This window comes from Papio anubis, chromosome 1 (assembly GCF_008728515.1).
Source record: "Papio anubis isolate 15944 chromosome 1, Panubis1.0, whole genome shotgun sequence".
In the NCBI taxonomy this organism is placed as follows: domain Eukaryota; kingdom Metazoa; phylum Chordata; class Mammalia; order Primates; family Cercopithecidae; genus Papio; species Papio anubis.
In genome coordinates, this window is record NC_044976.1 from 30544105 (window position 1) to 30560862 (window position 16758).

At 48.1% G+C, this 16758-nt stretch overlaps 1 protein-coding gene across 4 annotated transcripts in view; it reads left to right on the forward strand.

The window, feature by feature from the left end:
* The first annotated feature begins 5618 nt into the window (after positions 1–5618).
* Positions 5619–16758, forward strand: part of HDAC1 (histone deacetylase 1) — a 42701-nt gene continuing 31561 nt past the window's right edge. For 2 of the 4 annotated variants that reach the window (XM_031666619.1, XM_031666622.1), the window contains exons 1-2: positions 5619–5759; positions 14683–14795. In XM_031666619.1, coding sequence (XP_031522479.1) covers positions 5711–5759; positions 14683–14795 — 162 coding nt within the window. In that variant the 5' untranslated portion in view covers positions 5619–5710. Of the gene's footprint in view, positions 5760–5820; positions 5977–10932; positions 11043–14682; positions 14796–16758 lie in introns of those variants that run through there. The other 2 variants (XM_031666623.1, XM_031666620.1) reach the window with 2 other exon arrangements.

Consider the following 16758-nt stretch of genomic DNA (forward strand, 5'->3'; position numbering starts at 1 on the left):
AGCTCTGAGAGAGGAGGGTAGATCCTACAGGCCTGGGGCCTTGTGACCTCTGCAGAAGCCATTTTGAGGAAAGTTTGTAGGAATCTCTGCAAAGCTGGTATGATCTGAATTACATTTTATTTATTTATTTATTTTTATTAATTATTTATTTTTTGAAACGGAGTCTCACTCTGTCGCCCAGGCTAGAGTGCAGGGGTGCAATCTTGGCCCACTGCAAGCTCCGCCTTTCCCTGCCTCACTCCTGAGTAGCTGGGACTACAGGAGCCCACCACCAAGCCCAGCTAATTTTTTTGTATTTTTAGTAGAGACGGGGTTTCACCGTGTTAGCCAGGATGGTCTTGATCTCCTGACCTCATGATCTGCCCGCCTTGGCCTTCCAAAGTGCTGGGATTACAGGTGTGAGCCACCGCACCCGGCCTATTTTTTTATTTTTAATTGAGATGGGGTCTTACTCTGTTACCCAGGCTGGAGAACAAAGGTGAAATCTCGGCTCACTGCAGCCTCTGCCTCATGGACTCAAACAATCCTCCCACCTCAGCCTCCTAAGTAGCTGGGACCACAGGCGTACACCACCACTCCCAGCTAATTTTTTGTATTTTTGGTGGAGACGGCGTTTCACCATGTTGCCCAGGCTGATCTCAAACTCCCAAGCTCAAGTGATCTGTCTTCCTCAGCCTCCCAAAGTGCTGGGATTACAGGCGTAAGTCACAGCGCTCGGCCCTGACTTACATTTTAAAAGGATGGCTCTTACTGCTGTCTTGAAAATAGACTGAGTTAGTCAGTTTATAAAACTGGGGAGATTTTACATAAAACTCCAGATTTCTGCCTTCTCTTGTAAAATAGGGGCTAGGTACGTTGGCTCACTCCTATAATCCCAGCATTTTGGAAGGCCAAGATGGGCAGATTGCTTGAGCCCAGGAGTTTAAGACCAGACTGGGCAACATGGCAAAACCCTGTCTCTGCAAAAAAAAAAAAAAAAAAAAATTAGCAGGGTGTGGTGGCACACACCTGTAGTCCCAGCTACTCAGGAGGCATGCCTGTATTCCCAGCTACTTAGGAGGATGGCTTGAGCCCAGGAAGTCAAGGCTGCAGTCAGCATGATCCTGCCACTGTACTTCAGCTTGAGCGAAAAAGAGAGCGAAACCCCATCTCAAAAAAAAAAAAAAAAAAAAAAGGAAGATTTAGCTATGTTGGACTTACCTGTCCTCATGGAGCCAAATAATGGCCACCCCTCCAGGTAGGGCATGAACTCTGCCTTTGCCAGAGTCCCCTCCACTCCCTGTTGGTCTTAGACAATGAAACTGAGTGTTAGTAGCTATTTATCATCAAGTTCGTGCTTGTTGTTCTTATAATAAAGAGAAGTGTTTTAATAAATGGTATAATAAAGAAAATTACATTATGGTATAATAAAGAAAATGGTTTTTTTGCACACACATTTCCATTAAAAAGTGAGAAAATTAAAGATACCTGAGGATGGCAGAGTGTTTGATGAAAGATGGGGAAATGTCAGCCAGGCACGGTGGCTCACACCTGTAATCCCAGCAGTTTAGGAGACCTGGGCATGTGGATCACAAGGTGAGAAGTTCAAGATCAACCTGGCCAACATAATGAAACCCCGTCACTACTAAGAATACGAAAAGTTAGCCAGGTGTGGTGGCGGGAGCCTGTAATCCCAGCTACTCGAGAGGCTGAGGCAGGAGAATCGCTTGAATCCGGGAGGCAGAGGTTGTGGTGAGCCAAAGTCACACTATTGCACTCCAGCCTGAGCCACTAGAGCGAAACTGTCTCAAAAAAAAAAAAAAAAAAAAAAAAAAAGATGGGGGAATGTCATATTTCTTTATTAAAGGGAAAATAATCTAATTTTTAAATTTTATTTATTATTTTTGTTTCATTTTATTTTTGAGACAGAGTTTTGCTCTTGTCCCCCAGGCTGGAGTGCAATGGTACGATCTCAGCTCACTGCAACCTCTACCTCCGGGCTTCAAGCAATTCTCCTGCCTTAGCCTCCCTAGTAGCTGGGATTATAGGCACCTGCCACCATGTCTAGCTAATTTTTATATTTTTAGTAGACATGGGGTTTCACTATGTTGGCCAGGCTGGGCTCGAACTCCTGACCTCGGGTGATCTGCCCGCCTCAGTCTCCCAAACTGCTGGGATTACAAGCTTGAGCAACCATGCCCGGCCTCTAATTTTTAAAATATGCAAACAAAGGGCCGGGTGTGGGGACTCATGCCTGTAATCTCAGCAGTTTGGGAGGCTGAGGTGGGCAGCTCACGAGGTCAGGAGATCAAGACCCTCCTGGCTAACACTGTGAAACCCCATCTCTACTAAAAACACAAAAAATTAGCCGGGCATGGTGGCGGGTGCCTGTAGTCCCAGCTACTTGGGAGGCTGAGGCGGGAGAATGGCATGAACCCGGGATGGGGAGCTTGCAGTGATCCAAGATGGCGCCACTGCACTCGTCTGGGCCATAGAGCAAGATTCCGTCTTTAAAAAAAAAAAAAAAAAAAAAGGCCGGGCGCAGTGGCTCACGCCTGTAATCCCAGCACTTTGGGAGGCCGAGGCGGGCGGATCACAAGGTCAGGAGATCGAGACCATCCTGGCGAACACGGTGAAACCCTGTTTCTACTACAAATACAAAAAAGTAGCCGGGCGTGGTGTCGGGCGCCTGTAGTCCCAGCTACTCGAGAGGCTGAGGCAGGAGAATGGTGTGAACCCGGGAGGTGGAGGTTGCAGTGAGCCGAGATAGTGCCACTGCACTCCAGCCTGGGCAACAGAACCAGACTCCATCTCTCAAAAAAAAAACAAAAAAAAAATGCAAACAAAGAGCCTCTGAGTCATAACAACATAAATCTATCACCTGACTGACCTGCTGCCACACCTCATGATCTCATCTGATCCCCATACTCCTTCTCTTTGGGATACTGTGTGCTACCATAGTGTCGGTGAATTTTGTATTCCTATCTTCCCCATTTTTATTATTTTATTTTATTTCTTTTATTTATTTGAGACAGAGTCTCACTCTGTCATCCAAGTTGGAATGCAGTGGCCTGATCTCGGCTCACTGCAACCTCCACCTCCTGATTTCAAGCGATTCTCCTGCCTCAGCTTCCTAAGTAGCTGGGACCTACAGGCGTGCACCACCACACCCAGCTAATTTTCGTATTTTTAGTAGAGACGGGGTTTCACCATGTTGGCCAGGCTGGTCTCGAACTCCTGACCTCAGGTGATCTGCCTGCCTCAGCCTCCCAAAGTGCTGGGATTACAGGCGTGAGCCACAGCAGCTGGCCTCCTCCCCATTTTATAACAAGGGAAATGGAGGCCCAGAACGGTTAAGTAAACCCACCCAGGGCTAGCTGAGAATTAGCAGCAGAGAACTCAGAGTAGAATTTGTTCCCTGGCGCTTTGCTGTTTCTATTATAGAGGCAACCAGCCTTAGATTTTCTGTTACCTTATAATTAATGACTCAAATGCAGTTTCTGAGTGAGAAACACAAGTCCCAAACACTCTTTAAAGAGGCATAAAGATGTATCTTGTTTTGTTTTGTTTGAGACAAGGCCTGGCTCTATTGCCCAGGCTGGAGTGTGGTGGTGTGATCTTGGCTCACTGCAACATCTGTCTCCTGGGCTCAGGCTATCATCCCACCTCAGCCTTCTGAGTAGCTGGAACTACAGGAGCGTGCCCCCACACCCGGGTAATTTTTCTATTTTTTGTAGAGATGGGGTTTTGCCGTGTTGCCCAGGCTGGTCTTGAACTCATGAACTCAAGTGATCCACCTGCCTTGGCCTCCTAAAGTGTTGGGATTACAGACATGAGCTTGCCCTGCCTCTTGTTGAATGTAGGACCACGAGTAGGTGGCTAACTTAGCGCAATGTTTGGCATATAGGAAGCACTCATTAAATATCGACATTATTTTAGTTATTTTAATAGCCCAGCATTGCACTTTTAGGTCTTTCCGCTTTCAGTGATGATCAGTTGATAATTGATGATCTGGTGGAGTGGTTCTCAATGGGAGAGTTGGGGGCAATTTTACACTCCCTTACACCCCACTAATCTTCCCCCCAATCCAGTGGTAAAGCTATTGCACAGTACTTGGCAATGTCTAGAGACAATTTTGGTTGTCACAGCCTGGGGGGAAGGTGCTACTGGCATCTAGTGGGTAGAGGCTAAGGATGCTGCTTAATTTTTTTTTTTTTTTGGAGACAAGAGTTTCGCTCTAGTTGCCCAGGCACAGAACAGCTTCCTACAAAAAAGAATTACCTGGCCCAAAATGTCATTAGCTTCCAGGCTGAGAAACCTGCTCTTCTAGGCCAGGCACCATGGCTTATGCCTGTAACATTGGGAGGCCGAGGCGGGCGGATCCTGAGCTCAGGAGTCGGAGACCACCTTGACCAACATGGAGAAACCTCGTCTCTACTAAAAATACAAAGTTAGCCGGGTGTGGTGGCGCATGCCTGTAAGCCCAGCTACTCGGGAGGCTGAGGCAGGAGAACCGCTTGAACCCAGAGACAGAGATTGCGGTGAGCCGAGATCACACCGCACAGATCACACCATTGTACTCCAGCCAGGGCAACTAAAGCGGAACTGTCCTCAGGGAAGGGAAGGGAAGGGAGGGGAGGGGAGAGGAGGGGAGGGGAAGGGAGGGGAAGAGAAGGGAAGGAAAAAGGAAAGGAAAAAGGAAAGGAAAAAGGAAAGGAAAAAGGGAAGGGGGAAGGGAAGGGGGAAGGGAAGGGGGAAGGGAAGGGGGAAGGGAAGGGGGAAGGGAAGGAAAATCTGCTCTCCTATCATAGGATAATCCCATTTCTTCCTGTCTAAAGAGACTCCTACTTAAGTCATCCTGGGTGACTGCTTCAGGGAGGTAGGTTTTGGAGTCAGAAAGGCTGGGTTCTGTCACTTTGTTACAGTGCCTCTGGTGCAAAGAAGGCATTCAAAAAACCCTGTACAGTTGAAAAATTGAATTTAATTACTTTGTGTAACTTTGAGTAATTCACAGAAATCTGAACTTCTTTATCCTGTCCTGTAAAATGGAGGTAAAAAGCCCTTGGCCGAGAGGTGTTTTGAGGAAAAACTGAAATAACATTGGTAAACTGTCGCACAGTACTTGGCACACAGCAGCCCCTCGACAAACAGCTTTCTTTCCCTTTCTTGTCAGTTTCTTCCTCTCAAAACCAGCGTGTTGCTTTTCTTTTTAATTTAATTATTTTTCTGTAGCCCTCCTTTGCGATCACAAACTCGCTTTCTAACCCAGGTTCAGCCCTTTTATTGGCTGAGTGACCTTGTGCAAGTCACTTTTCCCCTGTAGGCCTCGGTTTATTCTCCGTAAAATCAGAAAGTTGGCCTCCGATCTCCAAGCACGCTTTTCACGACCAAGTGGGACTGTTAAGTTTACGGAGCTGCTTTCCTCCCCCGGGACTGATGGTACGGTCCCCGGGCGGCTCCCCACCCATCTGTCGCAGACCTTGGTACAGGCCCAGGGGGCCCTCGGCGGCCTCTCCGGGCTGCCCTTGCCCCCTGCCGAGTTCCGGGCCCGTGTCTGCGCAAGCTGATTGGCTGGAGCGGTGCCCGGGCTGCGCGGCTATAGGTGAGCTCAGGAGGGGACGGGCGGGGCGGGCCGGAGACCCGCCCCCTCCCCCCTGGGTCGGACGCTGAGCTGAGCCGCTGGCGGGAGGGCGGACGGACCGACTGACGGTAGGGACGGGAGGCGAGCAAGATGGCGCAGACGCAGGGCACCCGGAGGAAAGTCTGTTACTACTACGACGGTGAGCACCGTCCTCGCGGCGGGGGCGGGGCCGGGCCGGGCCGAACCGGGGACCTGGAGGCTGAGGCTGGAGCGCCGATGGGAGGCTGCGGGAGGCTGAGGCGCTGGGGAGAGGCTCGGAGAGGAGGCTGCGAGGGGGAAGTCGAGGCTGAGGGAGGAGGCTGTGAGGAAAGGAGATCGAGGCTGAGATCGAGGGGATCGCGTGGGGGAACCCTGAGGTAATCTTGGTGGGAAGATTCTGAGGAAGTCTGATGTGGAGAGTTTGATGTGGAGAGTTTGAGTGGGACTCCTAGAGGGGAGGGTGCGTCCGAGCAGGGAGGCTGAATCTGATGGAGACGGCTGCAAGGATACATTTTCTTGCCGAGAACCCAAAGCTCTTCCCTGCCCCGTCTCTTCCTCATCTTTTCTGGGGGAAGAGCCCTGCACGACTGGTCGCCCGCCTCCCCTCCCCCAGCCTCTGAGCGGGGCCTGCGGTTGCTACTGCGACGTGGGGCGCCAGGGGTTGCAAGGAGAAGGATGCAACCTGTTAAAACAGGCTTCTCACTTAATCTCTCAAGCAGGTTACTGTGTTCGAGGAAGTGTTGAGGGGCTGGGGCGGTGGGAATGATCGGGTCCCAGTGACCGAAGTTCTCTCCGTGTCAGAGCTCAGAGTGTTAGAGGAGCACAGAGAATAGGCACCGAACTCCACCTGAGGAGTCAGCGAAGGAGGGGACGTCTCAGGACCTGAAGAACAGGAGTTCTTAGCCAGGCAAAGGGAAGGCAAAGATAACAGCAAGTTTCAGAGGCAAGAGAGAGGACAGCACCTTTGAAAAACAGGAATTTGACCAGGCGCGGTGGCTCACGCCTGTAATCCGAGCGCTTTGGGAGGCCAGGGCAGGCGGATCACTTGAGGTCAGGAGTTCGAGACCAGCCTGGCCAACATGGTAAAACCCTGTCTCTACAAAAATATAAAAAGTAGCTGGGCGTGGTGGCGCGCGCCTGTAATTCCAGTTACTTGGGAGGCTGAGGCAGGAGAATCCCTTGAACTTGGGAGGTGGAGGTTGCAGTGAGATGAGATCAGGCTACTGGACTCCAGCCTGGGCGACAGAGCAAGACTCTGTCTCAAAAAAAAAAAAAAAAAAAAAAGGGAAGAAAGAAAAGCAGGCATTTGTAACAGTATGGCTGAGACATAGATTTGGGGGCCTATTGTAGAAGGTGGGGACCCGTGGCGAGGGAAGTGTTGCAAATAATGAGGCTGCAGAAGTAAATGGAGACTGACCAGGCGAGGTGGCTCACACCTGTAATCCCAGCACTTTGGGAGGCCAAGGCTGGTGGATCATCTGAGGTCAGGAGTTCGAGACCAGCCTGGCCAACATGGCGAAACCCCGTCTCTACTAAAAATACAAAATTAGCCGGGCATGGTGTCGCGCACCTGTAATCTCAGCTACTCTGGAGCCTGAGGCAGGAGAATCCCTTAGAACCCGGGAGGTGGAGGTTGCAGTGAGCCAAGATCATACCACTGCACTCCAGCTTGGACAACGGAGTGAGGCTATGTCTTAAAAAAAAAAAAAATGTAAACAGGGACCAGACCATGAAGGGCTGGGCATGCTGTCCCAAGGAAGTTGGACTTTATTGAGGGCACTTGTGAATGATTCAAGTTTTATGCAGGTTAGTGACATCATCAGGTTTATACCTTAGAAATTAAAGTCATGGGCTGGGCACGGTGGCTCACACCTGTACTCCCAGCACTTTGGGAGGCTGAGGAGGGCAGATCACGAAGTCAGGAGATCGAGACCATCCTGGCTAACTGGTGAAACCCCCGTCTCTACTAAAAATACAAAAAAATTAGCCGAGCGTGGTGGCAGGCGCCTATAATCTCAGCTACTTGGGAGGCTGAGGCAGGAGAATGGTGTGGATGCGGGAGGTGGAGCTTGCAGTGAGCGGAGATCATGCCACTGCACTCTATCCTGGGCGACAGAGGGAGACTCCGTCTCAAAAAAAAAAAAAAAAAAAAGAGAAAGAAATTAAAGTCATGGGGTCCAGGTGCAGTGGCTCACGCCTGTAATCCTAGTACTTTGGGAGGCCGAGGCAGGAGATCACTCGAGGCCAGGAGTTCAAGACCAGCCTGGCCAACATGGTGAAACCCCGTCTCTACTAAAAATACAAAAATTACCTGGGAGTAGTGGCACGCACCTGTAATCCCAGCTACTTAGGAGGCTGAGGCAGGAGAATCACTTGAACCTGGGAGGCAGAGGTTGCAGTGAGCCAAGATTGCGCCACCGCACTCCAGCCTGGGCAACAGGGTGAGACTCCATCTCAAAAAAATAAAAAAATTAGCCAGGTGTGGTGGCACATGCCTGTAGTCCCAGCTACTCAGGAGGCTGAGGCATAAGAATTGTTTGAACCTGGGAGGCGGAGGTTGCAGTGAGCTGAGTTCTCACCACTGCACTCCATCCTGAGCAAAAGATTGAGACTTGGTCTCAAAAAAACAAAAACGAACAAAAAAAGAAATTCAGATTTTACGGGTAAGGAAGAAGGCATGGATCCCAAGTTCCTGGTGTGGGCAATACATATATATATAGAGAGAGAGAGAGACAGTGTCTAGCTCTGTCACCCAGGCTGGAGTGCAGTGGCATGATCTTGGCTCACTGCAACTGCAACGTCCATCTCCTAGATTCAAGGGATTCTCCTGCCTCAGCCTCCTGAGTAGCCGGGATTACAGGCGTACGCCACCATGCTTGGCTAATTTTTGTATTTTTATTAGAGATGGGGTTTCACCATGTTGGCCAGGCTGGTCTCAAACTGACCTCCAGTGATCTGTCTGCCTCAGCCTCCTAAAGTGCTAGGATTACAGGCGTGAGCCACACTTCCTGGCCTCTGGTGTGGGCAATTTGATGGTGAGTGTTTGGAGGTTTGGAGAATGCCGTGTCAGTTGATAACTTTTTTTTTTTTTTTAAACTTCTAGAGACGGGGTCTCAATATATTGCCCAGGCTTGTCTTGAACTCCTGGGCCTGGCCTCAAGCAATCCTGCCACCTCAGCCTCCCAGAGTGCTGGGATTACAGGCATAAGCCACTGTTTTTTGTTGTTGTTGTTTGTTTAGAAATAACTATTGATGGCCGGGCGCGGTGGCTCAAGCCTGTAATCCCAGCACTTTGGGAGGCCGAGACTGGCGGATCACAAGGTCAGGAGATCGAGACCATCCTGGCTAACCCGGTGAAACCCCGTCTCTACTAAAAAATACAAAAAAAAAAAACTAGCCGGGCGAGGTGGCGGGCGCCTTGTAGTCCCAGCTACTCAGGAGCCTGAGGCAGGAGAATGGCATAAACCTGGGAGGCGGAGCTTGCAGTGAGCTGAGATCCGGCCACTGCACTCCAGCCTGGGTGACAGAGCAAGACTCCATCTCAAAAAAAAAAAAAAAGAAATAACTATTGATAACTCTTAAGATGTTTGGGGGACATTCAAGTAGAGGCATCCAGTAGGTAGTTTAGAAGATAGAAATTTTTTTGGTAGTCATCAGTATCTTAGTCTGTTATAACAGAACACTGTTTATAAAGAACAGAAATTGCTGGATGTGGTGGCTCATGCCTATAATCCCAGTAGTTTGGGAGGCTGGGGCAGACGGTTCTTTTGAGCCCAGGAGTTTGAGACCAGCCTGGGCAACATAGGGAGACCCCGTCTCAACAAAAAGTAAAAAAATTAGTTGGGCATGATGACATGTGCCTGTAGAGAGGCTGAAGTGGGAGGATCACTTGATCCTGGGAGGTTGACTTTGCAGTGAGCCATGATTGCACCACTGCACTCCAGCCTGGGGGACAGAGTGAGACCTTGTGTCAAAAAAAAAAAAAAAAAAAAGAACATAAATGTATTTCTCATAGTTCTGGAGGCTGAGAAGTCCAAGGCTGGAAAGGCCAAGATCAGGGTGCCAGCATTTGGTGTCTGGTGAGGGTCTGGTCTCTACTTTCAAGATGGTGCTTTGAATTCAGTGTCTTCTTATGACAGAAGGTGGAAAGGCAAAAAAGGATGAACTCTCTGTTTTTTTAATAAGGCCATTAATGTATTAGGATGGTAGAGCCCTTGAGACCTAAACACCTCCCAAAACGCTCCACTTCCAAACACTGTTGGCACTGGGGATTATGTTTCCAACACATGAATTTTGGGGGACACATTCAGACCATAGCAATCAGCATGTGGATAGTTATTTTATTTTATTTTATTTTATTTATTTATTTATTTACTGTAGAGATGTTGTCTCGCCATGTTGTCCGGGCTGGCCTTGAACTCCTGGGCTCAGGTGATCCTCCCATCTCAACCTCCCAAAGTGCTGGGATTATAGGCATGAGCCACCATTCCTGGCTGGTAGCAATTTTAATTATAGTAAATGTAGTCCTAAAGGATGCAGTCACTCAAGAAGTTATATAGAATTCCAGGGTGGAATTCTAAGGAAGTGGATTGAGGAAAAGTTTAGTGCCCCTCATTCTGTGTACTCCCTCACCATACTATTTGTCACTGTGTAGCGGAATTGCCCATTTACTTGGTCATATTTCTTGTAGGCAGGAGGCTCTTTTGAGAAAGGGGCCATGCCTTGTTTACCTCTGTATCCCCAGCACCAAAAACAATGCCTAGCTCATGGTAGGTTCTCAATAAATATGTGTTGATTAAATGTATAATGATATAGAGTGAGGGGTCAGAGAGGTAAGTGAAGCAGAAAGTACCGGGTTGCAGAAGCTAAAGAAGGGAGGGATTGGGCAAGTGTTGGCAGCAATTGGGGCAGAGGCTAGATTGTGGTAGATTGCAGTACATGGATGGCTAGATGAAGAGGAGACATTGGGTTGAACCCTTTTTTTGGAGACAGGGTCTCACTCTGTCACTCAGGCTGGAGTGCAGTGGCACGATCTCAGCTCACTCTTCCAAGTAGCTGGAACCACAGGTGTGCACCCTTTTTGTATTGTTTGTTTAGAAGACAAACGGTTGTCTTTTGTTTAGAGACAGGATTTCACCATGTTGCCCAGGCTGGTCTCAAACTCCTGAGCTCAAGTGATCTGCCCGCCTCAGCCTCCCAAAGTGCTGGGTTTACAGACGTGAGCCACCATGCCCAGCTGGTTGAACCCTTTCAAAGGGAAGCTTGTGTGAGGTAGGGAGAGAGGATTATTGATAAGGGAGATGTAGTGGCTAAAAGTTGAGTATATTGAAATAATTCTTACAGAAAACAGCCAGAAGAGAGGGAGAGGGTGAAGATACAGGAAAGGGACTAGTAGTGATGGAGTTTCCTGAGGAGACCAGGGGAAATGGAAACCGGAGCCCAGGTAAAGACACCAACCTTCAACAAAATCCTTTGTGATGCGAGGGTAAATGGCAAGGAAAAGTTCAAATGGAGGTAAGTTTGAAGAGGAGAAGATAAGGAGAAAGTTGAGGGAGTTCTCAAGGTGAGGAAAGAGAATATTCCTTTTCCTGAGGGTGGGGATGGGCAGTTGGTAGATTAGGAATCTTGAAGAGAGGAGATTTAAATAGCTGTTGCAAAAGTTGGGGGCTAGGGAAAGAAATTTGGAAAGATTGCTGGGCAGTGATGAGGATCATTTTGAGGCTGGAACCTGTGATTTTTGTAGTCATATCATTTTGCACAGTTTTATGATAACATTTTATGATAACATTCTCAGTTTAAAAGAAGAAAAAAATGGGCCAGGCATGGTGGCTCACACCTGTAATCCCAGTAGTTTGGGTGGCCAAGGAGGAAGGATCACTTGAGGCCAGGAGTTCAAGACCAGCCTAGGCAACAAAATGAGACCCCCCCCCCCAGCTCTACAAAACAACACAAAAAAATAAGCTGGGTGTGGTGACACGTGCCTGTAATTTCAGCTACTTGGGAGGTTGAGGTGGGAGACTGAGGCAGGTGGATGGTTTGAGCCCAGGTGGAGCCTGCAGTGACCCCAATAATGGTGCCACTGCACTCAGCCTGAGTGACAAAGCAAGACCTTGCCTCAAAAAAAAAAAAGAAGAAAAAAAAGGTAGAAAGACCTCAGTCTTTAGATAAGGGAATAGACTTCTTTTTTTCTTTTATTTTACTTTATTTTTTATTATACTTTAAGTTCTAGGGTACATGTGCACAATGTGCAGGTTTGTTACATATGTATACATGTGCCATATTAGTGTGCTGCACCCATTAACTCATCATTTACATTAGGTATATCTCCTAATGCTATCTCTCCCCCCTCCCCCCCACCTTTTTTTTTGAGACAGAGTCTTGCTCTGTTTCCCAGGCTGGAGTGCAGTGGCACGATCTCGGCTCTCTGCAAGCTCCACTTCTAGGGTTCATGCCATTCTCCTGCCTCAGCCTCGCAAGAAGCTGGGACTGAAGGTGCGTGCCACCACACCTGGCTAATTTTTTGTATTTTTAGTAGAGACCGGTTTCACCGTGTTAGTCAGGATGGTCTTGATCTCCTTACCTCGTGATCCGCCCATCTCGGCCTCCTAAAGTGCTAGGATTACAGGCTGAGCCACCATGCCCGGCTGGGAATAGACATCTTACTTGGGAAACCGAGTTTTGCAGTGAGGTCATTACTTTGGGACTCAGATTTGGCTCTGCCATTGAGAAGCTTTGCAATATTAGGCAAGTCACTTTACGTTTCAGATTACTCTCCTATAAAATCAAAATGATAGGAGTTCCTATTATGAGAACAATGATGGGAAAGCTCTTTAAGAGTTTAAAGTATGGCTGGCGCCAGGCTCACGTCTGTAATCCCAGCACTTTGAGAGGCCAAGGTGGGTGGATCACTTGAGGTCAGGAGTTTGAGACCAGCCTGGCCAACATGGTGAAACCCTGACTCTACTAAAAGTACAAAACTTAGGCGTGGTGGCACATGCCTGTAATCCCAGCTACTCAGGAGGCTGAGGCAGGAGAATTGTTTGAACCCGGCAGGCAGTGAGGCTGAGATCGCACCACTGAACTCTAGCCTGGGTGACAGAGTGAGACTCTGTCTCCAAAAATAAAAATAAAAATTAAGTCGTACCTAAATAAAAAGGAAAATTTCTTTTAAAGTCTCTCAGCAACCTGATTAAGATATAGAGATATGTCTTTATTTTAATTATAGTAAATTTAGTCATGAAGGATGCAGTCACTCAAGAAGTTATATAGAAGAGGATCCAGGGTGGAATTCTAAGGAAGTGGACAGTACCCCTCATGCTCCGTACCACCCTGTCATAGCATTTGTCAATGTGTATAGGAATACACACAGCACGGTTGGCAAACTAATTAAAAACTTAGGGAAAGGATGGTTGGCCTGCACTATTGGAGGCTCACATCTGTAATTCCAGCACTTTAGAAGGATAATCAGGAGTTTGAAACCAGCCTGGGCAACAAAGCAAGATGCCATCTCTACAAACAAGCAAACAAACAAAAACATCAAACAAACAAACAAAAAAACATAAAAAGAAAAGGATGGTGTCTCAGAGCCCCACCCTGACTACCCTCACCTCAGGTACTCCCTTACCCTTCTGGATAAGGTATCTTAGTCCTCCAGGTCTGAGCCTTGACTGGATGCAGGCTTGATAGGCAAGGGAGTTGCTAGGGATCAAGGCTCATGCCTTTTTTTCACTGGGTGGCGAAAGCTCTGCCTCAAGCTAATAAACCTCTAAGGAGAGATCTTTGGGTGTGTAGTTCACTTGATTTTGCAAGTGTTCAAGGAACTTTCTACCAGGTAGATTTATAGGGCCCTCTAGATTAAGTGCAAACTAAAGTAGGTACCTGGCCGGGCACAGTGGCTCATGCCTGTAATCCCAGCACTTTGGGAGGCCGAGGCGGGCGGATCACGAGGTCAGGAGATCGAGACCATCCTGGCTAACATGGTGAAACCCCGTCTCTACTAAAAATACAAAAAACTAGCCGGGCGTGGTGGCGGGCGCCTGTAGTCCCAGCTACTCGGAGGCTGAGGCAGGAGAATGGCCTGAACCTGGGAGGCGGAGCTTGCAGTGAGCCGAGATCGCGCCACTGCACTCCAGCCTGGGTGACACAGCGCGAGACTCCGTCTCAAAAAAAAAAAAAAAAAATAAAGTAGGTACCTGAGAAACCCAGTGTAGGGCCGGGCACAGTGGCTCATGCCTGTAATCCCAGCACTTTGGGAGGCTGAGGCGGGTGGATCACAAGGTCAGGAGATCGAGACCATCCTGGCTAACACAGTGAAACCCTGTCTCTACTAAAAAAAAAAATGCAAAAAATTAGCCGGGCGTGGTGGAGGGCGCCTGTAGTGTCAACTACTTGGGAGGCTGAGCCAGGAGAATGGCGTGAACCCAGGAGGCAGAGCTTGCAGTGAGCCGAGATTATGCCACTGCACCCCAGCCTGGGCAACAGAGTGAGACTGTCTCGAAAAAAAAAAAAGAAAAAGAAACCCAATGTAGCTTTTAGCATATTGGATTTGGAGTCAGAAGAGTGGGCTCCAGATCATTCATTAGCTGTGTGATCTTGAGCAGGCACTTAACTTCTCTGAGACTCAATTCAATTCATTGAATCTTTATTGAGCCTCTGTGATATACAAGGCATATTAATCCTTGCCTTCAAGGGGTACCCAGTCTTGTGGATATAGTCATGTAAATAATTCAGATATAAAATAATCCTAGCACTTTCGGAGGCTGAGGTGGGCGGATCACTTGAGGTGAGGAGTTTGAGACCAGCCTGGCCAACATGGTGAAATCCCACCTCTACTAAAATACAAAAATTAGCTGGGTTTGGTGGCACGCACCTGTAATCCCAGCAGTTTAGGAGGCTGAGGCAGGACAATTGCTTGAACCTGGGAGGCGGAGGTTGCAGAGAGCTGCCGAGATAGCACCATTGCACTCCAGCCTGGGTGACAGAGCGAGACTCCATCTCAAAAAAAAAAGAAAAAAAAAATTCCTGGGTTCTCTTGGGAGTGTATGTCTAACCGTTTCGTGAAGCTGTCACTGTCTCTTCTTCAGGGGATGTTGGAAATTACTACTACGGACAAGGCCACCCAATGAAGCCTCACCGAATCCGCATGACTCATAATTTGCTGCTCAACTATGGTCTCTACCGAAAAATGGAAATCTATGTGAGTTACCAGATGTGCTATTATTCCCTAACTGCATCTGCTCTGGTTCCCCATATGCCATTCATTATCTCATTTTCTCCACCACTCATTTACATGTTGACTGCTGTTATAAGGCAGGTACAATAAATGATAAAGATTTTTGGCTGGGCATGGTGGCTTACACCTGTAATCACAGCACTTCAGGAGGTGGAGGCAGGAGGATCACTTGAACCTAGGAGTCCTAGGCCAGCCTGGCAACATAGGGAAATCCTGCCTCTACAACAAAATTTGGCCATGGTGGCGTGTGCCTGTGGTCTCAGGTACTTGGGAGGCTGAGGTGGGAAGACTGCTTGAGCCTGGGAGGTCGAGGCTGCAGTGAGCTATGATTGCACCACTGCATTTCAGCCTGGGGGACAGAGCAAGACTCTGTCTTTAAAAAAAAAGCTAGGCTGGGCATGGTGGCTTATGCCTGTAATCCCAGCACTTTGGGAGGCCGAGGTCAGGAGATCGAGACCATCCTGGCTAACACGGTGAAACCCCGTCTCTACTAAAAATACAAAAAATTAGCCGGGCATGGTGGCGGGCGCCTGTAGTCCCAGCTGCTCGGGAGGCTGAAGCAGGATAATGGTGTGAACCCATGAGGCAGAGCTTGCAGTGAGCTGAGATTGCACCACTGCACTCCAGCCTGGGTGACAGAGCGAGACTCCATCTCAAAAACAAAACAAAACAAAAAAACAAAGCCAGGTGCAGTGACTTATGCCTGTCATACTAGCACTTTGGGAGGCCGAGATGGGCAGATTGCTTGAGCCCAGGAGTTCGAGACCAACTTGGTCAACATGGCAAGACCTCGTCTCTACAAAAAAGTAGCTGGGCATGGTAGCAAGTGCCTGTAGTCCCGGCTACTTAGGAGGCTGAGGTGGGAGGATCATTTTGAGCCTGGGAAGCAGAGGTTACAGTGATCCGTGATTGCACTACTGTGCTCCAGCCTGAGAGACAGAGTGAGACCCTGTCTCAAAAAACCAAAACAAAACCAAAAAACCAAAAATTTAATGCCTAAATAAGAGTGAGTAGCACTGTGTTGAAGTAGATGCCAAATCTCTAGTTATCAGAGAGTAGAGAGTATAGACTCTGTCTAACCTGTAGATTCAGCTACAGGTGACTTTTCACTGATCTTCGAGTTTTTAAAGAGATGCTGGAAATCCAGATTATTATGTAAAATCTCCCAGGTTTAAAATGTTATCCCAAGAAACCTTGTCTCTACAGAAAATACAAAAAAAAAAATTAGCTGGCATGCTGGCCTGCACCTGTAGTCCCAGCTATCTGGAAGGCTGAGGTCAGAGGATCACTTGAGCCTGGGAGGTCAAGGCTGTGGTGAGCCGTAATTGCACCACTGCACTCCAGCCCAGGTGACAGAATGAGATTTTGTCTCAAAAAAAAAAGTTAACCCAGAGTTTTTGCTTTTTGGTTTTTATTTGAAGCATGTATTCAAACCAAACACATCAGTACATCTGTAGACCAAATAGGTCCAATGGTTCCCAGTTTTAACCTCTCTGGAGACAGTGAGGAGGAACAAGTGAAGGGTTTTTAATGAAAGAGGGATAGGAACAGGCATGCATTTTAGAAGCAGAGAGGCTAGGTGAGTGGCTGTTACAAGAGTCCAAATGAGAAAATAAAGAGGGACTAGGGGTGCATGTTGCCTTACAGCATAAGAATCTGTGGTTAAAAAGTCTGTTTCTACAGCTTGAGTAATCTAACAACACTGGTATTTTTGTCACCCATTCCAGAGACTGAAAGAAGATGAGTGTTCTTTCCTAGATGGCCTTGTCATGTCTCTGGAGCCAGTGGAGGCAACTGGGGAAGCAAGGAAGGAAAGTAGAAGAGTAGACAGACCTTGGGACTACAGAGCTTTTTTAGGTGTGAAGGCAGCTGGGAATGAAAAACAGAAAAGGCAGAAGATATTTTTAGGTACTCTAGGGAGCAGACT